Here is a 27,933-nt window from a genome sequence, read left to right as displayed (position 1 = left end):
GTTCTGTTACACAGCCAGTTTGTTATTAATTTTGCATGTGCCTGATTGACATCATACTGCCCTGTTTATTTTTTTATTGAAATAGCATAGGCTCTCAGCTTGTCAGTGTGCATGTGTCTAATTCTATCAAAATATGAAAATGGACTYCTCTGACAAGAGTGGTTCTTCACAGACCTCCTTGACCTGACCTCACTTTGTGTTCCTTTTGTTTAGTTCTCAATTAATCGACCTGTGCGTCATCTTTTCCATTGTTCAGGACTGATTGTGGGCTCTCTGGCTGACAGTTACCTTGTGTGTTGTTCTTGACCTGTTTGAATACCAGCACAGCATGAGCTCCCTTTCCATCTCCCCAGATCTTATTGTTATTCCAAGCTGTCCAAAGAATGTCTGCAAGGTAGAGCTGCTGTCAGCCAGCTCTCATTGGATCATCCAATCCTGTTTGGTTTAGAAATTTGTGTTCCCWCTAGACACTTTAACACATCTCCTGTGCTGACTATGAGAGGGAAGATGCTAAAATCCATAGAATGGGATAGACCTCTCTGCGCACTTGAGTGGGAAAAAGCTGGCCTCTTTGCCCCAGCCACTTAGTCAGAGATGCAGGTGTTGGACAGGATATGCAGAAGGTTTGTTGGTGCTGAAGTTCTGTCACAGAGGCATCTAAGGCTGGGACTTCCAAAGAAGCCCAAGGAGCATGTGGGCAGCCAACCTATTTTGGCCCTTGGCTGTATTAAGCCTTTTTTCTTGCACGTTGTGCAAGTGAGGGTGAGATGCATTGGTTGGAAAGAAGAGCACYCTCTTATAAGCTTGATGCTGCAGTCAGTAAAAAGAAATGGGAGCAAGTGCAGTAGATCAAGATCTTTAACACAAAGAGCTCTGCCTTGTGGTCTGCATGGCTTTATATAGGAGAGGGTATGAAGTGTGACCTTGAGAGCTGGATGGCTTCTCTGTGCTTAGTCCCCAGAGAGCACCAAAAGCCATAAATGCAGTGAGTGCAGAAAGTCAGAACTGTACTTACAGACTTGAGTTCTTGGTCATTTTCTCTTGTTTGTGACTCTCATGGGCCAAGTTTTGTTTATTTGCTAGATCTGGCCTATTTTCTGACTGTGTTTTAGTGCTTGTTTTGGGCTGGGAAGGCAGGTCCTGAGAAAGCTTCCACCGTAAGAATAAGTGTATTTGGAGCTGCATCTGTTTGCTATTGCCAAAGAACAGACATTGAGTGTGATGGGCAGGCAGCTGAAACATCCCTGTGGAAGGACAGCCTGATGTGATGGTACAGAGAGGKTATCTTGGTGAATATTGTGTCCTGCTAGGCTCAGAGCATGGGCATGGTTCCTAGAATGAGCCAGTGCCATGGTGATGACTGAAAGCAGGGGAGGAGCAGGATCCTGCTCAGGTAGACAAAGCTCCACGTGGTGGCTCAGGCAGCTCGGCAGTGAAGGTTGCTGCAAGGTACATTGGTGGACAGGCCCTGTGGATCAGTGCAGTTACTCATGAGGAATATTCATTCATCTCTTCCACAGGATTCAGAGCAGAATTGGCTCCCCTGTCTCCCCTCAGCACACAGGATCATCAAGGACTGTCCGGCGCTACCCAGCCAACAATGGCCAGCTCACCTCTAATGCACTTCCTAGTGGGAATGGACATGAGCAGAGGAGCTCTGGCCCACCTGCAGTTTCCCAGGAGCACACCTTGTCTGCAAAGGGTGAGGCCTCCAGGGCTGTCTCCAGCCCACTTTTCTGGGGCTTCTTGTTGGGGTGTCATGGGAAAGGGCAACACTTTGACTGGGGATGTCCAAGAAACCCTGGACTTCCAGGACTGTGCTGCTCAGTGGGATGAAAAGGGAAGGTCAGCATGGGCATTGCTGGGCTTGGCAAAGAAAGAGGCCCTACTGAAGGAGGACAGATCAGGGAAGCAAAATGCTGATGGCATGAGACAGGAATCAGGGTATATGACAATTGCGTCTCAGAGATGTTGAACATCACCCCAGCACACTGGCCTGAAGGGAAAATGTCTCAGTCTGTAGGAATGGTGTCTTCCAGCTTACTCCTCAGCCTGAGCGACCCTCAAGGTCAGATTGTGAAACCAGCATCTATTTCTTCCCTTTGGCTGCTGCCTTGATGCCTTCTGACATGAGCAGGGATTAGGCCAGCCTGTTGGGACATGCAGATGCTGAGTGTCAACACTTTCCCAGCTAGGACAGGTGCAAGTTGTCTTCTGCAGCTTGGCTCCTCCTGAAGCTATGACTCCCCAAGGAGGCACCGTGTAGCGCCTCAGCCCCTGTGTGTAGGACTGTGAACCTTGTTAAAGGTGTAATCTGAAAGGGGGGGTTGAAATAGGGAATGGGGAATTGAGCACAGCAAGGACAGCACATGACTGTCTTATTGGAGTGGGATGGAAGGCTCTGGTGTCAAGCCAGCTGGTTACACAATAGTAGTGTCTGTTGCTCATTCTCCACAAGTCCTCAAGAGCTCCAAATGTGATTGCCCATCGTATCTAATGTTAGGATGGTGAGGGACCAGAAGATGACCACAGATAACTGCTGGAGGTCAGGGGACACTTGTAGAGAGACGCTGGTTTTCTTAAGACCTGATGACCTCTTTTATGGATGCCAGTGTGTTCATGTGGGAAGACTTCCAATGATTTCAGAGCAGCCTGTCTTCTGACAACTGATGTGGCTGGAGAAGGAATATTGCTTAAAGCAGAAGAACTCCCTTTATGATGAAGTTAGGGTATGTGTGTTCCTTCACACTCTTATGCCACTCCAACTGAGCAGGCAGAGCATGCTGCTTGCCATTGTTCACATGTTGACAAACTCTTACAGATGATGGAGCAAAAAGCAGGCTGGAGTGAGTGAGGGACAAGGAGAGACAGAATCACAGAATCACAAAATCAGCTAGGTTGGAAAAGATTTCAAAGATCATCGAGTCCAAGCTATGACCGACCACCACCTTGTCAACTAGGCCATGGCACTAAGTGCCACATCCGGTCTTAACGCTTCTAGGGATGGTGGCTCCACCCCCTTAGCAGGGGACATAGACCCCTTTTAGCTCTGGGGTAGCTTTGGAGCTTGAGCGGTGAATTACAGCTCCCCAGGCCTGGAGATGCTGTCTCCACCAAGCATTCTTTTTCTTTCAGGGGCCAACCTGACAGAGAAGATTAGGAAGATAAAAATTGTCTTCACACCCACCATCTGCAAACAGACATGCCGGAGTGGGCGCTGCTACAACAGCTGTGAGAAAGGAGACACCACCACTCTCTACAGCCAAGGGGGGCACGACCACGACCCCAAGTCTGGCTTCCGCATCTGTGAGCAGCCCTGTGCCCTCCACCTACCTTCTTGTGTGCTTCCCCACTCTACTCTTCCTGCTTTTCCTGACTCTGCAGACTAAGAGCTTGGGCTGCTATAGGGAGGGGAAGAGATGGCTTTTCTCTTTGAAGATGTCTTCTGGGGTCTTTGGGGCTTACTCCACCCCTGGGGGAGGAAGACAGACTTTGCCTTATTGCTCTCTTTCCTGAGCAAGCAACTCCTGTTTCCATCTCACCCTGGGTAGAGGGGATTCATGTGTTTGAGTCAGGCCTGCAGCCAAGCCTCACCACCCCCTTCTTCTCAGAGCCAGCTCTCTGCTTTAGTTGGCATCCAGTCTTGGGGCTGACTTTCATCACCTAATTTCCTCCTGTTCTCTCCTTTCACTCACGTGGCATCCAGGAGAGCTGGCTGCAGGTTGCAGGCTGTTCTYATAAACAGGGCTTGCTGAAACCACTGCTTGCCTTTCAGAGCTGCTGGGATTGCTCATCAAGTCACTGGGATATCCAGATGTGGGTTGGTCACATTGTCTTGGAGCCAGTTGGTGGAGGCAACATGCTGTATCTGTTGAGACTTGTCCTCTGAGTGCCTCTGTATCACTCAAATTCTTTTAACATTGAGAGAAAAGTCTTGCTGTTGTGGACACTGATGGAGGATTGTGTTCACAGGAATTTCTGCCTAGGTCCCAGTCCAAAAATGTTTCTCCTTTCCCAAAACTGGGTGCTGGGCTTGAGCAAATGAACTTGAGACAGGATGGTTGTTCATCCCCTGGGATGAACCCGACAAGCCATCCAGGAATGTGGAGCAGCAGTGTCTCATCTCACACTGATAATCGGTCAAGGAACCCCATGCCTTGCTTGAGTGTAGTGCACGCTGAGATGCTCTGGGTTGCTCCAAGCATCTGATGAGGTCAGAAAGGACATGACTTTGGGTTCATCTGTGGATGCTTTTTCTGAGCCTGTGCAGATGAATTGCTCCCGATTCTTTTGTCCCACTCCACATTTCTCCCACTCAAAGTGCTGGCAGGGCCAGGGCTGGATGTGAGACAGGCTCTGAGGATGTGGCTCTCTGCCTGTTCTGTCTGCCTCTCCCATCCTGCTGAGTTCCTTTCTGGGCTAGGAGTAAAAACCCTTCCAAGTAGGGAGGGGACGATGCAGAAATGAAGAAATTGGGCAGACTTGGCTACCCATGGCTGCCATATCTCCTGACCCACTCCAAGAGATCCTGCTGTGTCAGAAACACCACCTTGGCAGCCCACTAGGCCATAGGTGCCCCAGTCTGGCCGTGGCCCCAGAGCTCAAGGGAGGGCTCATCTTCCTCAACCCATGGCTCCAGTTGTGAGCAGAGCTTGGGGAAGATGTTGCTGCCCAGCAGGGACCCAAGCCTGTTTCTGGGCTGCAAGTGCTGACCCCAGCTGAGTGCTGGGCCTGGTTCTGATGCTGGGGCATCATGGGGTTAGTGCTGGCCAGGTACCCCTGCCTGGTGTCCCCCAGCTGCCCTTGGCTAGAGCCAGTGTCTCAGTTCCTGCTCTAAGCAGACCACTCTTTGCCTTGCAGACTTCTGCCAGATCCCCTGCCTGAATGGAGGGCGCTGCGTGGGCCGGGATGAATGCTGGTGCCCCTCCAACTCCACGGGGAAGTTTTGCCACCTGCCAGCTCCCTCTCTGGAAAAGAAGCAAGGAGGAAGAGGCCCAAAGACCCCAGCTGGCAGCTCCATGAGGCACTCCACCTATACGCTGCCCTTGTCCAACCAGCTGGGTGAGCATGGCCAATGGCTTCAGATCCCACATTTTACTCCTACTTGTGTGCTCCTCAGATCTTTGTTAACAGGCCTGAAGAGGCCACTGCCTCCTTATGCTTGCTGTTTGAGGCCAGGTTGTTAGGAAAGAGGCTTCCTAGCTTCTTGTGGAGGTTTTGGTAGGTTTTTGGTATCTGCTCTTTCAGGCCAGAGAAATATTTTCTCTTAGATGCAGTCTTCCTTTAGATTTCCTCAGTCTACCTCTTCTCCCTTGTGACTTTGTTCATGACACAATGCTCTTTGGGTGCCAAATTGTTGCCAGATTGTCACAAATGTGGTGTAAACTTTTCTTCCAGCTTCTCTAAACCCTTCTCTGGTGAATGTCCATATCAACCACCCTCCAGAAGCCACTGTGCAAATTCACCAGGTGGCCAGGGTGCGGGGTGATGCAGAGGTGTCGGAGGAGAACAGTGTGGAGGCAGTCCTAGTGCCTCAGCTGGCTGCTGTGCCCTGGTACACCTATGCCCATGGGAATGGCAACAGCATTGCCACTGGGAGTGGACAGCAGCAGCAGAGAGCCCCGGGGCTGCTGGGGAGGTGCTTTCGGGAGGCTCTCCATGGGCAGGTAAGAGGTCATCTGTCAAGCGTTGGGGTATTTCTTGTTTTGGGGTAGGGGAGCATTGGCTTTTGGGGTACAGGGGGTGGCTTTATTCTGTGAAGCTTTTCAGTGTCAGCGTGGGCATCATGCCAGTACCATGGGCACAGAGAGCAACGTGTCAGTACTTGGGAAGAAAAAATTCTTTGTTTTGGTYCCACAGAGAGATCTTGCTGCCTTGGCCTGACCAGGCTGTGCTCTGGGGCAGCACAGCCCAGACTTGATGGCTTTCACACACAGTCTCGTTTTAAAAGGGTGCCCTATTTATAGTAACATTTACAGCCACGCTCTGTGATTATTGTAGGAAACGTATAAAACATAGGAAAATTCCTTTCCCTCTCAGACGATAAATGGAAGTCTGATTTCCATGGAACGATGCCTTCCTGGAGAGCTCGACTGGGGCTTGGGAAGCAAATGCACGTGAGGGACTTTCTCGCCCCTGTCCCACAGTCATCGTAATTTCTTATTTTGTCTTTCCCCATATGTTTCTCTTGCGTCACTGGAAAAGCATTGGAGGTTTTTGGCACCCACAGGAACACCTGTGAGCTCCCCCAGCGCAGTTCGTGCTCTGAGAGACCCCCCAGCCTGGCAGTCTGGGACTCAGTCCCATCCCTACTGCTCCCCAGCCTTTTGGCGGGGGCTGCTCCCAGTTTCCATCCCATCTTTCAGTCACTCCCATCCAAGTAGTTTCTAGCAGGAAATATTCTTAATCATTTTCTAGTGAAAAAAAAAAAAAAGCGATCAGAACCTGGGGCTGGAAAAGCCCTGCTTCTCTGGGGGATCTGAGTGAGCATGGGAGCAGATGACGATGATGCATGAAGATGCTTACAGAGAGGATGAAAGCAGACGCCTGGAGAGGCTGTAAGAGATGCTCTGGGGGCAGCAGGGGGTATCCTTGTTGTGCTCACACCTCAGGCAGCCGGGTGATGCCGTGCCTGGGAGAGGGTGAGGAGTTGGGCGGGGAGCGCCCGCCTCTCGCCGCTCAGCCACAGCCGAGCCGATCGGTATGCGAGTGCTGGGCAGGCGGCCACGCGTGCCTGGAGCAGAGCCAGCTCCAGCCTGTGGGCCCAGCGGCTCCGCTCTAATGGGGAAGCCTGTAATCCAGAGGGCCTTGCCGAGAGCAGGGGAAAGAGAGACTCATTCAGCAGAGGAAAGCGCCTGACAACAAGCTCCCCGCCGGGCTGGRGTGGTGCACCCATTTCACTGGCTAATCAGCCAGGCAAGGGGCTGATTCCAGGGCTTTGCCAGCTGATGTCATCTCTGGTTCATCTCTGCTCTGTTTGATGTCCCCTTCCCCTCTGAAGGCTGCAGTCAAGGGTGGTTCTGTGTGCACAACCTTTTACTGCCTTAATCCACATCCCCATCCCACTGTGTCCCAGTGCCAGCCTCTGAGCCCAGACAGTTGCTCCCCATGCTTGCTCTGCTGCTGCTGTACCAGCTGGGCACGTTTCCTCTGCATCCCACAGAAGCCTGATCTGCTCCTCTCTCCGCAGTGCACCAACCCCCTGCCAGGGCTAACCAAGCTGGAGGACTGTTGCGGCAGCGTGGGGCTCTTTTGGGGTGTGGACCAGTGCCTGGCCTGTCCCCCGCGGCCAGGTGAGTGCTGCCTTTGACCCAGGACAGTGTGAGGGATTGCACCCTCTGTGACCAAAAATTACCCAGCTGCCTCAAGGCAGGGAGCAGAGCTGTGGGTCATGACTCATGGTTCTCTCTGGCCCAAGGTCCTTGGGGATGGGCAGCGTGTCCCAGGTGAATGCAGGGTCATGCCAGCTGCTGCCCCAACCCACCAGGGTTGGGTGCTGGGCCCAGGCTCATGTGGCCAGCAGTTCTCACCATGCCAGCCCCACTCAGAGGGAGAAACAGGAAAAAAGCAGCCGTGGTTTTAGGAGGTGCAGTTCTAGGTTGGAGGAGGAGGCTGCAGACTCGGCCCTATAGAGTTACGGGCTTGYTCTGGGCCCGACACGGGTTTGGCAGGGGCTCTGGAAATAACACTACATCAAATAATTGGCAGGAGCTCACCCGGGGTCTGTTCCAGGGGCATGGGCGTCCAGCTCTGTTTCTGCTGCACTTGGGAGCTGGACAGACTGATCTAGCAGGAGATGGGGATTCCTCATCTGCTCTGCTCAGGATGCTTCATGACAAGCATGGCCCCTTGCACCATGGCCCYGTGTTGTACTGTGGTGGAGAGGCCATGCAGAAGGATTCCTGGCCGGATGGGAGGCAGTCCCGTGGGTACAGTGGCTCCAGCATTCTGGAGCTGACGGGGTGTGGTGCAGGGCAAGGTGCACTCGTGTAGTGAAATGTGGCCAGGGAGCTGCTCACCTCTTCCCCACCCCTTGCCTGCCCAACCCCTCTCATTGCTGCCTGACTGCTCAACCACATCCCTTCACTGGATCAAAGAGCTGAAGGAAACAGACCCCATGGTTCAGGAGACTTTTGCCTCCTGAATAGAGTGTAGGTATCCCAGGTGGCAGGTTTTGCAAACAAGTGTAGTGTTGGTGACTTCTAGCTCTGCCCGGGGGTTGTCCCGCTCACTTACATGCACGTTCCCAAGAGCTGAATTTGCGTCTCGTTATCCTCCCTCAATTTGATTCCTCCTCAGCCAGGAGTAGGGCTGACTGGAGCCAAATTCCTTGCAATCACAGACGAGGTTGTCAGCATCCTGGAACCCAGTCCAGTTCTCGGGAGCTCTGATTGCTGTCATCTTCCCAAGCTGCATGGCTGTGCTGTGGCCTCGGCCATGCTACTGCCTGCCTGCCCTCACCCATGTGCCAACCCCAAAGAAGTCTTGGGCATATGTGGTGTGGGGGTGACCCTGGGATCTGCAGGTTCAGTACAAACAAGGAAATACCCCACACAGGCCTCAGCCTCCTCTTCTTTGTCCCTGACCTTCACAACCACAGTCACGACTTTCTCTTCCCCATCCCACAGCAATTTCCCTGTTTCTCACCTGTCTTTCTGTGATCCCTCTGTTAAAAAGCAGGAGGCCTGCTTAATACTTCTGTTAGGCTGCAGATTGCTGCAAAAATTCTGCACCTCCTCTCTCCTTCTCCATGTCAGGATGTAAGGTGATTGCAGAGASCGCAGCCAGAGCTGTAGCAGTGATTTGTTCTGTTTGACTTGGAGCTTCAAAATGTATCTAATCACAGACTTCTAAGATGTGAAAACAGACACAAAATACCCCCATGTGCTCCTTGCAGTTAGCCAGCATGTAGAGCAAATGCGCTTAAAAAGTGATTCCTAGCCAGCAGGTTCCACTTCCACAACTCACAGCTCAGCACATGCTCTGTGTCCCAGCAGCAGTTGCAACTCAAAGCAAATTGTCACTGCTGGTCTTCACTGAGTGGACAGAAGCTTGTCTGGCTTTTTTTTCAGATAAATTCCAGGGATGTATGAAAAATCTATCCCTGTGGGTCTTTTGTATTCCTGTGCCACAAGAAATTCCCTCTGGCTTTGAGTGATGAAGTTCCTCCTTGGTGACCTAATGGCTCTTGTGATTTTGGCAGGAATTCAGGTTAGTTGAAGGAGCCATTTCCATCCTGTTTAGTGTGTGCAAATATCGAGCTGCTTTGGCTACCTCTGATTGAGTGCCCAGTAACCAGCCCCCARTGCAGGAGACCACACAATGCAAGTGCAAGGAGCTGTAAGGCAGACACATGATGGAGGCAGCCTAAGAGAGCCCGGTTTTTGTGGATTTTGAAGCCCAGGTGGATGGCACGCCTTTCTCTGGCATGTTGTCTTCACACACAAGGTATCTGACCCAGAGTGGAGTCAGGGAAACAGTCCTTTCTCAGTGACCTTGCTTCTTTAATAGAGCTACCAAGCACTGTGACTTATCATGGACTTGTGCCTTGTCTGCCAGGCTTTCCAGTTCCATGCCAGTGTGAAGGCATTGTTCCACGTATTTCCTGCCTGTAGACCACATCCCACACTCACATTCCTTCTGCCTTCTGGTCTTGCTGGCCTGTGTTGTGCTCACTCAAAGTCACTGAGCTGTAGTTCAGTGATCTGGTGTCTCGTGCACAGAGATAACATGTCCAGTGGATGTTTCCAGCTTTCTTCTCAGTACTGTGATCTTCAGAGAGAACTCCTTGCTCATGTGTCCCAGGGAAGCATGCACCAGAGCAGACTTGACAGCACTGGGAATTTAATTCCAGCAACTAGAGACAGAAATGGCAGAAGCCAGTTCAGTGTAAACACTTACAAACGTACAGAAGTGCAGCCAGGCAAGAGCTAGACAAATGGGGAACTTGTTTGGATTGACTGTCTGCCCGAGACACTGATTGTTAGTAGAGTCTGGATACGTCCGGATGTCTCCATCGTCTGCAGCTTTCATGTTTGGTACGTGTTTGTGTGCGGAAAGACATCACAGAAGAAGAATAGGAGGCAGGCATCTGTCCGAGCAAACTTACCATGACCAATACTCGYTATTTTTTATGTTTTGCTCAGCATCAGAGAAGCCAAGGCACTCAGATGCTTTGTCTGCATCCTAATGAGACCATGTTAAAAGCTGAGTTTGAAATTAAGGGTTGACCTGGCCAGGAGTCTCTGTAGCAAGTGTTACTTTAGTCTCAGAGATTTCCTTATGCCCTGCTCTGGCTGTGTGGTTTGCTGCTGGGGGGYTGTACATTGTTAAGTCTTTTCAGAGAATTGGGCACAGAGGTGGGTGTTCAAGCAGGCTATGGTAGAAGTTTCTGGGAGCTGCTATTGCTCATACATGTGAGAACTAAAGATAACACCGCCATAATATGCCAGAGACAGCCCTGGGAGAAGGGGGCGAGCCTAGCACTTGCTCCATGAGCTGTTGGAGCAAAGGTTGTTGCCTGACTCRTGAAAGGAAGAGATGAGCCAGAGGCAGGGCCCTGGAGGATGGCAGGACACCTTCATGCTGTCATGCAGTGCAGTGCTTCAGCTCTGGCCAGAGCTGGGTGGGTGAAATGTATTGACTTGCAAGATAGGATAAATCAGATGGAGACACTCAATGACCCTCCTGGGTCTTTGGTATTCGGAGGAAGCAATGGAGCACACACTGGAAGGCCAGAACAGAAGGGTAGGAGTTGGAAAGTAAAAGCCGGACAAGACCTGATAGTAGCAAAGGGGAATTGGAGGCTGATGAAGCAGCTGAAGTAGTGACACTACGATGTGGCTGAAAGGGACCTCAGAGACCAGCATGGTGGTTGAGCAGTGGTGGTGAGGAGCCTGCACTGAAGCAGTGTCCTGTCCTGTGGCAAGCTCAGGATGTAGGGCTAGTAGCAGGCACGCTGCTGGGCAGAGCTACTGCYGCTTGCCTGTCAGACCACCGGTTATTTTGGGGGATACAGTGGTCTGTGGAAAGAATGTGTKAGAACAAGGTTCAAAGATGGCTGTGGAAACTAAACCAAATGAGACCGGAGCTACAGGTCGACACAGATGCCATGGCAGGTGTGGATTTGGGTACTGGTTTCCCCAAAGCCTTGGCCCTTCTCAAGCACATGGGGATAAAGAAAACTGGTAGCAGAGAGGTCTGTCCAGAGGGGATTACAGCCCTGCCCTTCTACCTCCTCCCTGACTGTGAGACCACACACCTCTGGAAGAAGCAGCATCCCAGGAAAACACTCATACCAGTAGACACCATCTCCAGTACTGTCAGAAGCTGCAGATCTCACCTTCCTGTGCCTTTTGGTGGACTTCCTGGGTGCAGGAGTAAACCTGCATTTTTCCAGGTCCTGATTTTTCAGCCCCATGTCCCTTATTTCCAGCTGCAGTCAGCCTGAACATGTACTGGGCTGTGCACCCACTGGTTGTGCTCACCGCAGATCTTCCTGGGCTGCTTTCTCTCCTCCTGCCTATGGGTATTAACTGCATTAAGAAACAATCTTTGAAGGCTATTGTTTTGTTTTTATTCCCACTCCCTGTGCTTTTTCAAGTTTTTTGTCCTAGAGAAAAGTCTGAATTTCACTGGAAAGTTGGATCTTGCAATGTCTGGTTTGGCATTTGCAGCACTCCCTAACAGACCTCCCACTGTGAGAGGGGTGGCAGCTCACCCATGAAGCCGTCATCATCAGAAACACTGAGTGGCTGTGCGAGCCTCATGCTCCCCTGTGCTGTGCCTACAGGCATTGAAACAGCCACAGGAAGTCCCTTGAAAATCAACCCCCTGGTCTTCTGCTGTGAACAGATGGGGTAGGATACAGGAAAAAAACCCTGGATATATGGGAAGGAGGCTATGGGGGCCATTGTTACCATATGCCACAGGGAGTCTGTACAGAACAGTAGAGAAAGGCTGGAGGTGGGGAAAGAAGCTGAAACCTCTGCAAGGTTGTACCACAGAGAGCAATGCTTTGCCTGGGAAAGCACAGCATTTTGGGGACTGCTTTATTCTACACTGCTTATTTTGCTTTGCAGAGCAMTGTGGTATCAGCACACAGCAACACTGTGTTATACAACTGGGAGTTTTTAGATTCAAGGTATCTTGTTGCAGTTGCAGGCCACCTTCAGAGCAGAATGAGGATGTCTCTGTTGAAACACCCAGTGGCAAACAGGAATTACCAGAGTCTTTTTCCTTCAAGCATCTGTTTCATCTTGAGGATCTTTACTGATCATGAGTAGAGCCAGTTTTGTATCACGTATATAGCCCTGGTGCATGACTTYGCAACACTGCTACCATAACCTTTGTTGAGGCATTGGAGAAAGTCTTGTTGGAGCCTGCTTACAGCAATCTGTCCAGAGGAGAGCAGTCATGACAGACCGGGACAGAAGCATTTGTGTTTTTCCCTCTTGTCCATTCTGCCTTAGAACAGCTTATCCCCATAGCCACAACCTACTTCTAGGTGTGGCATCTCTAATACATCTTTGGAGGTGGCTGTGGGGTGCAGGTGCTCTGCTCTTCTGCCAGTGAGCTCAGCAGCTCAGGTCCTCTCTGCAGTGGAGGCTGATCTCTACTTCACACTAAACCAGGCTGAGGTTTGACTGAGTCCACCACCCCCACTTCTCCAGAAGTCATGAGACCMTTCTGGCTCCTTTCATCTCCCAGGTGCTGGAAAACTTAGGACTAGCAGAGGTACTGCAGCTACCCTCAAGGTTTCTCAGAGAGCTGATGTCTTTAGTATGGCAGATGGAAAGAGTCAAAATGAATGGGCTAGTTTACAGGAAACGGGCATTTCCTTACTTCTCATCTGACCACAGGCTTGCTTCTTCACCTTTTAATAGAGTGATATTGTCAGGACTAATGCAGTGTATTATCTCATCCAACAAACATTACCTCCCTTCACAGCCTTGTGGCTACCACCACTAGGAGAAGTTTTCCACTTCACCACCACCCTAAACTTCTCAAGAAAGTGTTTGGGGAGCCAGTGCCTTTGCATAAAATCTCTTCCTCTGGAAAGTGAAGAAAAACTAGCCTAATTGCTTAAAGGTCATCCTTCTAGGCTAAAAAATCCCTCTGCCCAATTTCTGTGTGTTTAATTCCTTTCTTATTATGCTCTACTTGAGTATTTTTCTAGCGGGAGACAAAAGGTGTTGGTGAGAGTCCCGTGCTGTGGCTGATTTGCTCTCGGCTCCTTTCTGAGCCTGTGAGCTTATTGCTCCCCTTTGTACGAGCCCAGCCCTGACAGGGATGCCTGGTGCCTGCAGAGCTTGCAGAGAAATAGAGGGAGCAATGAGCAGAGCCAAGAGGGATTCCTAATGTGCCACAATGTGACCACATTGCTTCAGTGCAGTGTCTGCAGGGCTGAAGTGCCCAGGAGGCAAGGCTCTGAAATCACACCCTTGAATCAGGAACCAGGGCTCCCTGCCGTCGGCAAGCCTGAAATCTGTCTGTGTGACAAATGTAACTCAGCTGTTCCATCCCTAGCCTGAGGCTCCGGGAGAACCTTTCTTGGAGAAAAAGTGTAAACAGACATAGGAGACTACGGTCTCTTCAGCTCTGGATGCTGACAGTTTTCTGCCCTCTCTGATCATTAGATCAGCTTTTTCTGTTTGGTGGGTTCCAGAGGAATAACTTCCTGCCAGCTGCATGAGAGAAGGTTGGATACTGATACCCTCTGCAGGAAACTTAGGTATCCTAGGCTGTGCTTTTCAGGGGGTTTTGGCCATCTCTTGTAGTTCAGCACCATCAGAACTTGTGGAAGGAAATGGTCCTCAAGAAACCAAGCACAAAGCTGAGAGTTAATAGCTTACGTCCTCCTCCAGCCACACATTGTCCTGCCTTGTAAACAGGTCCTGGCAGAAAGAGAGCAGCCTCCATCCAGTACTCAAAAATGTCTTGGTTCCCCTTGGTACAGAGAGATCTGCTCACATTACATTACAGTTATTCTTGCCAGGGAACATGGGTTTCTTTGCAGAGTTAATGCGTTTGTCCATAGCTTCACCAGTGATTTGCTGAAGAAGTGAGCTGCAGGTTTCTACAAACTGGGCTTTTATGAGTGCTAAGATAGYACAGAACTGCACACTCACCTGCCCACCATGGCATTTTCTGCCTTGCCCTCTCCCCAGCAGCATCTGGCAGAGGGATGCTGCAGAATCTGTTTCTCCACAGAGGCTTTTCAGAGGGGAGCATGACTCTGACACGTCATCGTTGTTTGATCTCCAGCATGCTTGGCTTCCGCTCAGAGGGCTTGCACATAACAATGGTGCTTCATCTGRGCCTCTGTTATCTCACTGTGCTGAGGTTGACAGATGCTTCCAAGCACAGTTAATGCCTGTCGGCAGCCCCGAGCCCACAAGCTGTGGTGTGGGAGGATCTGAAATCCCACTGGGGTATTAAGCCTGGAGCCCATAAACCAAAGGCTTTTTTACCATCCCAAAAGGTTGGAAATGTACCCAGTGATTTCCAGTCTCATCAGTAGCTCCCTCGTCCCTAACATGCAGGTATTTGTTAGTACCTCGTGCCTACAATTCATGACTGAACTGTTGAAGGGGGTAAATAGATTTTCTTTTCTTTGTCATTCATTAATTTTCACTGAAGATCAATGTGCACATGGAAAACCTTGTAACTTCATTTAATATACCCGAGGAAACCAGGTTTTCTATTCTCCTTCCTGGTGCAGGCTGGTAATGACTTGTTCTCCTGTCTTTTATTTCCTAAGTGCCTTTATCCTAGGAGGCTGGTCTCTAACTTTTGCCATTCAAGAGCTGTCCTAGAATGGCTTTAAATTGCATTAGAGACTTCCAAGTGTTCAGGACAAAGAGTTATGGCCATGCCTGCTCTCTGCTCCCAGAATGTGTTCTTAAACTTTGCAGGCTTTGCTTGTGGTCTTAAATTTTGCAAGCTCTTGCTGTAAGGATGGTCTCAATTTGYTCCTGGTTCTTGAAAGCTGCAATGTGTTAGGAATCTGCCAGACCCTTGATATGACTATTGCCATAGAGGGCTTTCCACATATTACACAAAGGAGTAAGTTACTGATGCCAGGCAAGAGGAATTAAGATGGTTGGAATATGGCTGGATAGGCACTTAGCTGTTGCCTGCACTCCTTGTTCCCAAAAAAAAGATCCAGAAAATTAAGAAGAAACTTCACCCTGGGAAAATCCCAACTTTAGGCAAAGTACCCTTCTTCCTACCCCACCCCATACTTACTCACTTCCCAACCCATCCACTCTTAGATTCCCTTTTCCTTGCTCCAAAATTCAGTGCCTAAATTTGACTTCGGTGGAATTTATGGACGACATTTTACTTGCCTTTAAAAATTTGGAGAGATTTAATTGTGCGTGTTATGGACCATTTTGAAACCCACAAAACTATTTTAAGCAGAAATCTGAATTTTTCTTTGATGAGAGGGACTGCGCCAGGAAATCACATGCAGTATAAAAAAAATGTAATAAACAGGGCCTGAGCTGTTATTTCAGCAGCTTGTCATTCTTTTCACTCAGATCCCCCTTGTCATGTRCCTCCTGGCTGTCCAAACTGGCCTAGTAGGAGATGAAGTGATGCAGTGATAGATATGAGGTGCAGGCAGCACCTCTGGGTCATCAGGCTGGCGCTTGCCAAGAAGCAGAAGACACTGCATGGATTATATGGCTGCTCCTACCTTTGCCCTGGGAGTCATCAGAGGCCCATCCAAGGCACGCCTAGGGACTCTTTCCGCTCTGGAAGGAGGGCAGAGAGAAGGGAGGACACTGGTGGACTCTACTGCCAGGGTCTCACACTGTTTGCTTTTTTTCCCAGCACACCCTGTGATTGAGAATGGGCAGGTGGAGTGTCCCCAGGGATACAAGAGGCTGAACCGAAGCCACTGCCAAGGTAAGGATGCTGTTTCCATCTCTCTCTCTCCTTCTCACATCCRCTGACAGAGTTGCAATTATCTACACAAAATACATTTATCTAATTCCCTGGTATAGATTTGCAAAGAACCTGACTTATAAAAATCTCCATGCTTTCATCAAGAATGAAARGAAATCAGGTAGCACAGGGCTACAATACTCAGCTGACAAGCACAGGGAGCACACAGTTGTGCCAGTACAAGAAAGTCTCCTGTTAAGTGCTACTGACCCAGTAAGGACCTGGGTTTATGCTCTGCCAAGAGTGAGTATAAAAACACTTCTTCCATGATCTGAAGCAACAGAAATTCTGTTGCCTAAAAATATTGGTGAAGGTTATCAGCTTGTTCAGGTGTTAATTTACCAGTGCAAGAGTGCCATAAAAGTGATGCCTTCTGTTTTGTGTGTGTCACTTTYCATGCTGCTAGGCTGCCCTGCCTGCCCCATGCTGCCAGGATTAATACATTTCTCACTTCCTGTGGTCCCTCAGTTCCATATGAGAAAGGCACCATCTCTCCCCCTTTCTCTCTGGTTCATGTTTATTTGGCATCTCTTGGACCTGCACTGCTTGTGGTTTTCCGTGCTCTGACTAAAGAGGAATTTTGTTGTTCCCTTCTTGTGATTCATGATAAGCTGAGAGGTGTCATCTCATCCGATGAAGCAGGGAACAAACCCAGGGCTGGCAACCCAATGACTCATCTCTTTGAGCTGGGACTTTCCAYCATGCTTACTTAATTAATGATTCAACCTCCCCACATTGTCCTGAGGGAGAACTTTCAACAGCACAACAACTATTCTGCTTGGTGCTCAGATCTCATCCCTTATGTGGCCACAGACTGTGCTATGATTGTGAGGAGCTACCCAGAGACATCAAATGGGAGTTGGAGGAGCAAAGCAGCTGGAGGGAMTCTGACAGCAAGCAGAGACCTGCAGTGCCTGCTCTGGATTTGTGTCCCCTGTGGGTCAGTGAGGAGCAGAGGGAGATGACAGTGTGGATTTGGCTAGGGACATGTTTTTGCACAGGAAAAGCATGAACCAGAGTTTTGTGCCTCTGCATGCTTTGTAAGCTGGACTGGAGAAGTTCTATTCTGCACACATTACTGCATCAAGATGCTTTTCCCATCTCTGCTGTTGCTGTGGCACACGTGTCAGGAGGCCCAGCACCTCACTTTGGGGCCCAGAGTGAGCAATTTGGCGGGTAGATACAGGAGAGGCTACATGGGGCCTTCTTTTGCCAGCCCAGACTGGCTTCACATGCTATTGTCAAAGCACTGTGACTGGAGGAGGACCCTGGYAGAAGGCCACTTTCCTCTGTTCATTATGGACAGAAAGGGTTGTCTCTGGTGCCTTCCAGCAGAGGAACAAATGGTTCAYCTCTGCAGGATCTTCTTTCTTTTCYTTGCTGCATCCCATTGAGCAGAAACAAGGCTGCAAGGAGTTTTAGTTGAGAGTACCTGTCAGATCCAACCAGGGAACCTCCCAGTGCTGCTGGGACTAGCAGGAAGGATGGCACTGGAAGAGATAATTTCACTGCTAGACATGAGAAAAAGAGGTACTGGAGGCTCAGGGATAGGGAGGTGTGCATGCAGAGCAGTCACTGCACAGGACATACRCTGGCACCTTGGTGTTCTTGGAGGCCATATATATATTTGGTGCCTGCTGCTGAGTCCTTTCTGCTAACCAAGCACTGGGGTAAGGCAGCCTACCCCTTTCTACCTTAGGCTGCCTGACTCAGTGTGGCTGTTTCTGAGGAGCACGGACAGGCTTGTGTGGGGTTTGGGAAGAAGGTCTGTGGTCTGTGAGGCCTTTTTCTGTGGGCTTGCCCTAACCCTGGCACACAGCAGGGGTAGGAGTGTGTAACTCTGAATGTACCTGCCTGCTCCTGTTCCCAGTGGGAATTTCCACTGTGGCTGACAGCAGAATAGAACTGGRATGAGGCCTGGATGTGGCCCTGTTTTAAATTAAGCCTATAAAGCCTAGTCCTTGGTGCTTGTTTGTTTTGTGCTCTCATTACTCTAATCCCTTCAATCCCTTTCTTCATATGGAGACAAACACTTGGTTCAGTTGGTCTGTCAGAATGACATAACACTGACCATGCTGAGGAGCAATCGGGATTAGGCATGAGGCTCCTTTGGAGAGYCTTAATGTCTTTTCTTTCTTATCTCTTCCCAGAATATTTGGGGGTTGGCTACTGGTTGTTCTCATGAACTCTGTCCTTAGCTTGGTAGAGAGCAGGAAACACTACATTATGCAGCCAAATCCTACTCCTCCCTGTCCTGCTGCAGATTTCWGTAGTGTTAGTACCTCTAATTGACTTAATTTCTGGCCTGGTTTTATTGCCCTTGTATATCTCAATGGTGTATGGAGCAGCTGGTGGGATAAATGGGGGAGTTTAAGAGCACAGGACTGGGGAGGACCTCTAGATCATTAAATCTGAACTTCAGCTGTCATTGCTGGCTCTGTGTCTCACAAGACAGCACCCTCCAACAAGCAGTAACGTTTTGGCTCTGAGGAATCACGTAGTGCTGGGAAAACTGCTCCTGAGTCTTTGACCCCTTCTATCTTGAAACAGTCTCTTGAGCACCACTGGGTTCTCTGAGGTCACTTGAGGTCTCACCAGGGCTGTGTACACTGGCATTGGGACTGCCCTGTGTCTTTGGGCTAGCATCATGTTGGCATTTCTTGGTCTTGGCAGTTCAGAACTGTCCTGTGAGCAGTGAGTGGRCCCAAGTCCCTCTCACTGACAGCTTCTACCTCTTAGCTTGCAGTGTATGTTCCTGTGGTTTGTCTCAGGGTGGTGCTGAGGTTGATCCCAGTCCTGCTGCTCTGTGTCTCGTCCAGCTCTTTCTGCACTGCTTGTGCTTCCTGACACAGCACATTTCATCAGCATTCTGACTTTTCTGGACCAAACTCTTTAGTGAAGATAGAAAGCTACATTATTCCGTGAGGACGGCTTCCCCCTCATTCTTCATTTGAAAATTGCCCTCAGCTCCCCTGAATGCACTTTTTGCCAATCCCTATCTTCTCTGGCTTMGCTCATGCATTCTTGCATGGTGCTGTAGGAAAGTCTTTACTGCAGGGCAAATGGATGAGACCAGTGGTGTTTCCCTGGGATAAAGCCAGCTTCCCTCYCAAAAATGTGTCTGATGAGTGCCGAGTCAGGGGCAGAGGCAGAACTTGAGGCAGGGCTTGAGCGTGGTGACTTCCCACTTGCTCACCATGCTCTGAGAAGAAGGTGCAGTGAGCCACAGCCTGGCCCACCACCCCTCTGCCTCTGGATGGGATCTGTCAATGCCCTCCCTGCATGCTGGAACTGAGTTTCTCAACAAGGATCCTTGTGGATGATAGCTCCGTGCAAGCRGTACCAGGAATTGGGAGAAGGGACATAACTCATTGTTCCTGGCTTGCAAATAACCATGATAAGAGTGACCCTGGCAGAGTGGCTCACCATAGGGGCCACATCTGTTTTCCACAAGGACCACGAAGCAGAGCAGTCTTTCACAAGCCATCCTGCAGCTGCAGCAAGAAAGCTCAGCAGATGTGGGACTGCTGTCACCACAGAGGCCCCCACCRTTCTGCTTGGTGCAGAGGCTGCTTCAGACACCAGCCCAGCTGAGATCCCTTTGGTTTACAGCACCTGAATGGGAGTTTAGTTCACCTTCAGCTTCCTCACATCTCACAAGGCTCTCTTCTCTCCACAGATATCAACGAGTGCTTGATGCAGGGTCTCTGCAAAGATGCCGAGTGTGTGAACACCCGTGGCAGCTTCCRTTGTACCTGCAAGCCCGGAACCATGCTAGACCCATCCCGTAGCCATTGCATCTGTAAGTGCTCCAGGAAACCCCACAGTYTGGGGAGGGACCTGAGCAGGATCCCATGGCTGAGTGGAGGCTGTGGTGTGCTTCACATCTCATTTGAGTCTACCTGAGTTGGGCTGTTCTGCACTTGTGTGCAGAATGGGTCCCAATCATGCATTGTCATTCTCCATGGACATTGCATRGTCCCTGCAGAGGCTGAAGGAAATGTGCATGTGGTGTGACAGCAGAGGACACAGCCCCCTGGGATGAGAGGACTCCCACAGGAGCTGGATTTTCTTGGGAATGATACTGTTGGGGGAATGACCCAATGACTGATGGCCAGGGGGTGTTCTGGAGTGAAGACAGGGCAGCCCTTGGGCAGGCTGGGAGGCAAAGGCAGAGAAAGAGCCAAGAGAAAGAGCTGAATGTGCTTTGCTCTCTTTGGAGAGCTCAGGGCTTGAGCTCCGGCACTGACAYGGCTGTTGTGTTCCAGCGGACAAAGCGGTGTCGATGGAGCAGGGGCTGTGTTACCGCTYGGCAGACGGCGGCGTGTGCACCTTCCCCCTCTCACACCGCATCACCCAGCAGATCTGCTGCTGCAGCCGCGTCGGCAAGGCCTGGGGGGACAACTGCGACCAGTGCCCCATGCCCGGCACAGGTGAGACGTGCCCGCTTCAGCTTTGTTCTGGTTACACTGGGGATTGAACACAGACAGCTGCAGGACCCAGAGCTGAGCAGTGCAAATGCTGTCCTGAGAGATGGGTACAGCAGCCCAGGAAGCAGATCTGGATAATACCGGGAAGATGGAAAAGTCCCTGATGGGAAGCAACTCTGCGCCAGAGGGAGAACACAGCCATGTCAGCGCCTGGCTTTATTCAACAGCCCTTTTCTCTTGTACATCTTTTGCTGGGAAGAAAGGCAGGTCGAAATGAGTTTGAGTATCTCAGCATGGGGTTGGGTGGAAGGGAAAGTACAAAAACACTCAGGGGTTRGAAAAATGTTCAGGTGGTTTGTGCAGAGTGTCTTGAGTGATGTGCAAATGCTCAATGCTAAGGTACTCTGGGTTCACTTTTGTCTGCTCCCTTGCTCAGCTTGGACCTTCCTGTGGCATGATCTCATCCTAAAAGTACTGYCCATGGGAAGGGATTTCATTTTGGGGGTCTGGGAATGCCTGTGAGAAACCCATCCTGCTCTGTGAACACATTCCTTGTGATGCATCCACCCACTGCAGCCCAGTGGGTCATATCTCTTTTATTCCACTGTCCCACTGTCATGTCTGGTGAGGTAAGCCAGGTGATCCCTTCACCAGCCTCCAACCTCTGCTTTCTAAAGTTTTGATTTAATTTTCCTTCACAGAGGCCTTCAAGGAAATTTGCCCAGCAGGACATGGCTACACCTACTCCAGCTCTGATATCCGACTGTCAATGAGGAAGGCAGAGACAGAGGAGCTGCCCTTCAGCTTAGAAGAGCAAGGGGAGAACAGCAACTGGACTTTGGACTGGACAGCAAGGAGACATCAACTGCAGGACAGCCTGCGTGGCAGCATCCTGGAGGCATTACCCTATCCTGGCACCTCAGCAAGACAGGGTAGTGTGGGGTCTCTGCTTAAAGGTGCTCCATCTGGGCCACTAGCAAGGGTGGAAAACTTCTCAGGCCTGCCATAGGCCATGGATGGACCTCTGGGTGGAAAGGGCTCCCTACATCTGTWTGACTATAGTGTGCCTGAGGCATGAAACACCAGTCTTCCAGCCTTTGGAGAGAAGGTTGAGTGTTTCAGGCTCCTGCAACCACATCTCTGCAGTTGGTGCTGACTGGCCAGGCTGCCTCCACCAGGACCTCAGGCCTGCATGGCAAGCCTGGCACTCCAGTCCTTGGGCTCTAGTCCAGCCCAGCTGAAGGGCAGTGCTGGAGGGCATCAACTGCTCATGCCAGCACTCGCTGGAGCAGAAGCTCCTGGGGTCTGCACAGTGCCAGGAGCCCAGGTATGCTGGCTTTGGGAACAAACCCTTGCAGAGAAGTGTGAGGGACTGAATGGCAGTGTCTTAGAGGTGGGGTGACAGTCAGGGTYTGAGGAGGATGCTCATCTGTCTTCTCTCTACTCACCATGCACTCTTTCCCTTTCCAGGTGAAGTTTCCCCTGCTGTGCAGGTGAGTAAGGTTTGTCCTGCTATGTGTGCCTTGGTGCATCCATGGTAGCTTGATGGGCTGGAAGAGGGATGTTATAAAATTAATGGAAAGAGGGRAGATTTAGATTAGGTATTAGGAAGAAATTCTTTGCTGTGAGGGTGGTCAGACACTGGAACAGATTGCCCAGAGAAGTCATGGATGCCCCAGCCCTGGAAGTTTTCAAGACCAAATTGGATGGGGCTTTGAGCAACCTGGTCTAGTAGAAGGTATCCCTGCCCATGGCAGGGAACTAGATGATCTTTAAGGTCTCTTCCAACCCAAAGCATTCTATAATTCTGTTCTTGCTCACACTCTTTTACTGTTCAGCCAGGCAGGTGTGTGAGTTACGGCTCCAGCCGTGTCTAGACTCACAGCGATTGAAGCTCTCAACTGGAGGGATTGAACATCGTGAACTTGGTCCTAAAAAGCAAAAGGGTGAATTTCAGCAAGGATTTATCCTCCTATGAAAGGACACCAATGAGAATTTTGCTTCGAATTTCTGGTCTATGCTGCAAATTCAAGTTAGCTCTCTTTTCACTGACTTCAGTGAATATCAGCTGTACTTAGCTGAGGTGAGGGTGCTCACTGTTCAGCCTGGCCTGGCTGGAGGGCTGATGGGCAGCAGGAGCCCTGTGCCCTGCTTGAGCCCAGCTCACAGTCAGCTCTCCCTGTGGTGAGGTGGGTGCAGCAGAAACACCACTGGAGCAGTCAGGGCACGGTCTCTAACACTGGCTATGTGAATTCAGCCTGTCTGATGAAATCAGCCTGGGGACTGATTTTCTGCTAGGCTCCCTTAGAGCTGTGTTTCTTTATTGTAAGTCTCACTTGAAAAATTTGCCTCTTGATCCCTGCTGTTAGTAGAGGTTTGGCCATATCTCTCCTGAGCACCTCTGTGCYTTCTTGCTATATGAGTAATCCTTCAGACATACTTGCAGCACCTCTGAGGGAAGGTACAGCAGTGCCATTGTCACTGCTTCATAAACATGAAGTAACTCGGCTCCAGTACATGTGAGAAATCTCAAGACAGGGCAGAAATTTGAACCAAAGCTTGCAAATGTGAAGTCTGGAATTTYAGTTGTTCAGCTGCTTGTTTTCTTCATCCATTGTGGACTCCACGGAGCAGAGACTCTGGACCCAGGTTGTGCTCCAATATTTCTTTTGGCAGCCTTAGATTTGCCAGAGGGGTTGCTGAGAAAGAGCTTCTAGCACAAAGCACCCTTCTAGTAGTAGTACTCTTGAGGCAAGTCGAAGCAGCAGCTGTCCTCAGCCCTCTAAAGCTGCTGGTGACAGTGGCAGCATTTACCACGCCTGGACGATCTTCCTGGCTGCCTTGAGCAGGTGCCTGCCTGGTAGCAGTGCCCTGGGTCTCACCTGCACCGTGTGCTGGCATGGCCCCTCTGTGGGTGACCCCTGGGGCATGGCCTAAAATTGTGTTTTGCCCAGGATGATATGCTTAGGACACAGTGGCCCTGCCAAATGCACCCAGCCAGGGCAGTTTCTCCTCCGAGGATGTTGGTCTTGGGGAGAAAGAGGAGCCAGGAGGTGGGTGGGAAAATATTTCAGGGATGCTTCATCCCAGTTCCATGCACAAGAATAGAGGTAGTTCTTTGTTTCTGTCCCTCAGGGCACTGCTGATGCCACTGCAGAGCCTGCCGTGCGCAGAGGTGAGTGCCAGGTTGGTGGGAGTGTGGGTGCTTGTGGGGAATGGAATGAGACAGTGAGGAAAGTGGGGAGACTGGGAGCTGCCTCCTCTGCATGGCATCCCCAGGGCAGGCTCCTGGCTGGGCTGGCTGTGGGGCACCATGGAGGACCCCTGTCACACKGGGTGGCTGATGTGCAGCTGTGGGAATGTGGGGATGTGATGAATATCCAGTAAGWTTAAATAATTAGATGGTGGAGTTGCTGCAACCACCCTGTGATAAATGATCCTCAAGAGCCAATCAGAGGTTAGAAGCCAATTAACAATTTATTAATTAAAACATTAACAAACAGGTAACAGATATTAACCAGATACTAATCAAGAACAGCGCTGGGCGGACTTAGGCGGAGGATCTTGCCGCACCTAGGACACCAGCTAGGCGCAGCCCTTTCCCATGTTTTCTTTTGGTGCTGTGGTTGCCAGGACAGCCAGCACAGGCAAACCCTGGGTGGACACTTCTGCCTGGGATCAGGGACTTGACTCACTTCTGTTCTCCTTCTGCAGCAGAGGAAGAGGAGTTCTGGCATGATCGTCACCAGCCTGGCCCCACTGCCACCTGGGATGCTGCTGCTCCAACACAGGTGCCAGCAGGTGTGTGTGTCCCCCACTCTTGGGAATTTCCCACCTCTCTTAGCCTGCTACTATAGGGAAATTATGTCCTAAACTCTGCCCAGGGGCTTTCTGCCTTAACCAGCCTGTCTTCCCACATGCTTCCCTTGACTTCCCAAAGAAGTCACTGTCCTGCCACCCTGGGGTCTTGTCCCAGCCTGGGCTCAGCTGCTGCCAGCCAGGGAAACCTGGCGAGTCATGGGGAGTCACAAGAGCGAAGCTGTGTGGGGAGCAAAGTGCTTGTATCCCTGAGTCCTGGCCTGGCTCCGGCGCAGCGGGGGAATCGCGCACCCGTTCCGGTGGCTTTGGCGCCGTGCCCTCCCGTGGGCTGACTCATCGGGAAGGGGGAGCGCAGGGGAGGCATGTGGCTCCCGGGGCGGCTTGTTTACTGCGCCGGAAACAAGGATACTGTTGTTCCAGGGTTGCTTAAGTGTCTGGGAGTGTGGCCCCTGCCCTGCGCCGGGGCTGGAGCACCTTGGGGAGCAAGGCTGGCAGAGGCACCTTGCTGAGGAATGCGTCTTCCTCAATAGCCTTTTGTTGGGGGTTGGGCTGCCCCCACCCCGCCTGGCTGGCTCTATGCCGAGGGCTGTGCGGTGCCKCACTGCCCCTCCACTGCTGCCTGTGCTCGGCTTAGCAGGGGGGTGTGGGCCCGGGAGCCCTGCTGTCACCCCAAAAGGAACCCCGTCACAGGTGTCAGGCTCTGCAGTCAGTCCTATTCCAARGCACGGGGCTGCAGTGCAGGTGAGAAATACAGGGCACTGGGGCATCCCAACTGGGATCAGGCCAGAGGAGCTGGAGGAGGTGGCAGGGTCTKTTGTATCTTCCCTGCTGCCCCGTGGGTGCAGGCTTCCTGAAGAAGGAGAGGAGTAGGCTCAGTATTGCTTTCCAGCAAGGGAAAAGCAGCCTCCTGGTATGGTGCTGGGTACACATATCAGCACTGGATTCCACGCACCCTTTTGGTGCTGCTCCAACCTTGTCCTCTCTCCTCGCAGGGATCAGTGGCTGTGCCTCTTCACCCCTTTCCTGTGGAGCTGGTGCTTGTGTTCTCACCTCAGAGGGATACAGCTGCTTGTGCCACCCTGGTTACACCTTGGACTCCAGCCGCCTCCGCTGCATTGGTGGGTTGGCAATTGATGGTTAGACTGCACTGCCTTCTGGGCCTCAACAGCCCATTCTGTCCTTCAGGCCCTTGGGGGAAGGTCTTCTGGCAGCTCTGCTGAGTCCCTGCCCACCTGTTGCACTGTGGGGCTGGCAGGGGGCTGGCAGGCAGCTGCAGGTGGTGACTGCCTGTCTTCCTTCCCTGCCTGGGCACAGATGAAGATGAGTGTCTGAAAGACCCTTGTGCTGGAAAAGGTCGCTGCATCAATAGTGTGGGCTCCTATTTCTGCCTCTGCTACTCTGGGTACACCCTGACTGTCTCAGAGGGCAAGCAGAGCTGTGAGGGTAAGTAGTGTTCACCTGGCACGGGCTGCTGTCTCTGCAGGTTCTCCTTGTTCTCTCATCCTCACGCTCTCTCTTGAATGTGCACATACTCATGCACTCATGTACACACAGGCCCATCTGCACACCCTCCCTTCGCTGAGGCCTGCCCGTGGACTGCTTGATCTGTGGGGATCACTCTCTCCTGCTTGCTCAGGAACAGAACCTTGCCCATGATGATCCGAGCAGGAGTCTGTCCTGCCAGCCCTGATCACTGCTTCATGGCAAGGGGGATGCTAGGGCAGATGGGGGATAGAGGAAAGCCCAGCACAGATCCCTTGGGTAGAGCCAGCTGCAGGTGGAACACATCCTCTCCTGCACCCAGCCTTCCTGACACTGGATGGGGAACACTTAGGATGTCTCCTTGTGTGTTGCCAGACCGAGATGAATGTGAGCAGCCTTCTATCTGCCGAGGGCAGCGATGTGTCAACACGCCTGGCTCCTACCGTTGCCAGTGCAAGGAGGGCTTTACCATGGGCYCCAGAGGACAGTGTGAAGGTGAAGCTTGCTGCTCCCCATTTCCCTGCCCCTCCAACCCACCCTGTGCATGGCTGAACCTCCTTTCCATATCATGTCTTCTCCTGGAAAGGAGGTAGGACACCCCCACATTTGTCTGACTGTGCCCTCCCCAAGGACTGCCTCTGACTGCAGGAGGAGCAGGCTTTCCTGGGCAGAGGGAATGGAATTCTCCCAAGATTCTCTCCCATCTCTCCATGGAGCTCCCCAATGACCAGCCCTTTCCAGCTTCCTGTTAGGGGAGGGCACGCCTGTATATTTTCATGCCACCTTGACTCTGCCACAAAACTCTTGCTGGCAGTAGCCTGCAGGGAAAGCAGGCTGCAGAGACTCAGGCCACCCATCCCCACTGCATCCCATTCACATGGCAAGACYTGGGCCCTTCAAAGCTTTCACCCTGTGAATATATGATGTGCCTGATCAAAGATCCCCCCTGTCTCAATAGCTCAACTCTGTCATAGAGTGGGAGGCTGTTTTAGGAGGCAGTACAGGAAACAGGGCATGCACAAAATGCTGCTTCCCCCACACAGCCTCCAGAAAACACRTGACTTAAGGACAACTGAGCTGGAGGTTGCATCCCAATCATAGTTATGAAACACCCTGATGAGACAGCCCTGCACAGATGTTCTCTGATCCCTTTCTCTGCCCATGCACATTCCTGGCCTTGGCAACATCCTGCAGCAGTGAGTTTTGCTGCTGACTTGTGTCAGCCCTCAGGTGTGGGTGTAAGATCCTGAGGGATAGGTGGGGCCATGGGAAGTTTTGCCTTAGCCCCAGCAAACTCATTCCAACCCCTATTGGGTGTCACTGTGCCCTGGAGGGAAACTCTTGAGGAACCAGCTGGAGAGGATATATTGGAGACTGCTGCACTGTTTACCTTTGGGAGCCTGAAAGAACTGTGTTTCTTGGCAGATGTCAACGAGTGCGTGGATCCCAGCTCTTGCCCCAGTGGGAGATGCGTCAATACCCTGGGATCCTACAAGTGTGTCAGCTGTGGGGCTGGCTACCGGCCCAGGAACGGGAGATGTATTGGTGAGAAACTTGGGCTGCCTCTGGGCAGCACCCCTTCCCCCTGCAGCAGTGCTCCCTGTGAGCCTCAGAAGGAGCAGGGGCACAGGCAGCATCCTTCCCCTGCAGGCAGCCAGGGCATGTTGCACTCGTAGCTTGTGTGGAGGGACTGCCCCGAGCAGCCTTTCATGCCATGTTGCCTTCTGCTGTATCACAGATGTGGACGAGTGTCTGGTGGAGGGGACCTGCGCTCATGGACTGTGTGTCAACCTGGATGGCTCCTTCCGCTGTTCCTGCTACCGAGGCTACGAGGTGGCACCTGATGGGAAGAGCTGCCAAGGTACTAGGGAGCCATGAGTCCAGACACTCTGAAGTGTCTCACGCTCAGTCCAGAGGTTTCCCTTGGCTCTCCCTGAGCACTTGGCTCTGCCTGAGTCGTGGCCCCATGCTGGCTGGTTCCCCCAGCACAGGTGCCCCTGGTTATGTTTGCGCTGCATTTTTTCCACTCATCCCACTCTCCCTCGTGTGTTTATGCAGACATCGATGAATGCAGAGCCCAGGCTGCCTGTCCCTCCGGACTCTGCCTCAATACCGAGGGCTCCTATTCCTGCATGTCTTGTGACACCGGCTATGCTGTCTCCAGAGATGGCAGCACGTGTGAAGGTATCCTTTCCCCAGGAACAGAGGAGCGGGTGGTGGAGGAAATGAGGGAAGAGACATTGCCATAGCT

The 27,933-nt window shown here is 51.5% G+C and overlaps 1 protein-coding gene across 2 annotated transcripts in view; it reads left to right on the top strand.

The window, feature by feature from the left end:
* Positions 1-27,933, top strand: part of LTBP2 (latent transforming growth factor beta binding protein 2) — a 70,827-nt gene that overhangs the window by 30,013 nt on the left and 12,881 nt on the right. For both annotated transcript variants that reach the window (XM_057372492.1, XM_057372404.1), the window contains exons 4-21: positions 1,521-1,702; positions 3,136-3,306; positions 4,861-5,061; positions 5,398-5,666; positions 7,190-7,292; positions 15,838-15,912; positions 19,631-19,753; positions 20,220-20,384; positions 21,083-21,313; positions 21,852-21,874; positions 23,517-23,556; positions 24,096-24,182; positions 25,193-25,318; positions 25,515-25,643; positions 26,058-26,177; positions 27,108-27,227; positions 27,421-27,543; positions 27,741-27,866. In XM_057372492.1, the coding sequence (XP_057228475.1) occupies positions 1,521-1,702; positions 3,136-3,306; positions 4,861-5,061; positions 5,398-5,666; positions 7,190-7,292; positions 15,838-15,912; positions 19,631-19,753; positions 20,220-20,384; positions 21,083-21,313; positions 21,852-21,874; positions 23,517-23,556; positions 24,096-24,182; positions 25,193-25,318; positions 25,515-25,643; positions 26,058-26,177; positions 27,108-27,227; positions 27,421-27,543; positions 27,741-27,866 (2,414 nt within the window). The remainder of the gene's footprint in view (positions 1-1,520; positions 1,703-3,135; positions 3,307-4,860; positions 5,062-5,397; positions 5,667-7,189; positions 7,293-15,837; positions 15,913-19,630; positions 19,754-20,219; positions 20,385-21,082; positions 21,314-21,851; positions 21,875-23,516; positions 23,557-24,095; positions 24,183-25,192; positions 25,319-25,514; positions 25,644-26,057; positions 26,178-27,107; positions 27,228-27,420; positions 27,544-27,740; positions 27,867-27,933) is intronic.

The sequence above is a fragment of the Malurus melanocephalus genome, unplaced genomic scaffold, assembly GCF_030028575.1.
Source record: "Malurus melanocephalus ecotype Western Australia unplaced genomic scaffold, MMel_1.1 scaffold_0, whole genome shotgun sequence".
NCBI classification, from domain to species: Eukaryota; Metazoa; Chordata; class Aves; order Passeriformes; family Maluridae; genus Malurus; species Malurus melanocephalus.
The sequence above is the reverse complement of the archived record's forward strand: the minus strand, read 5'-3'. Positions and strand labels throughout refer to the sequence as shown.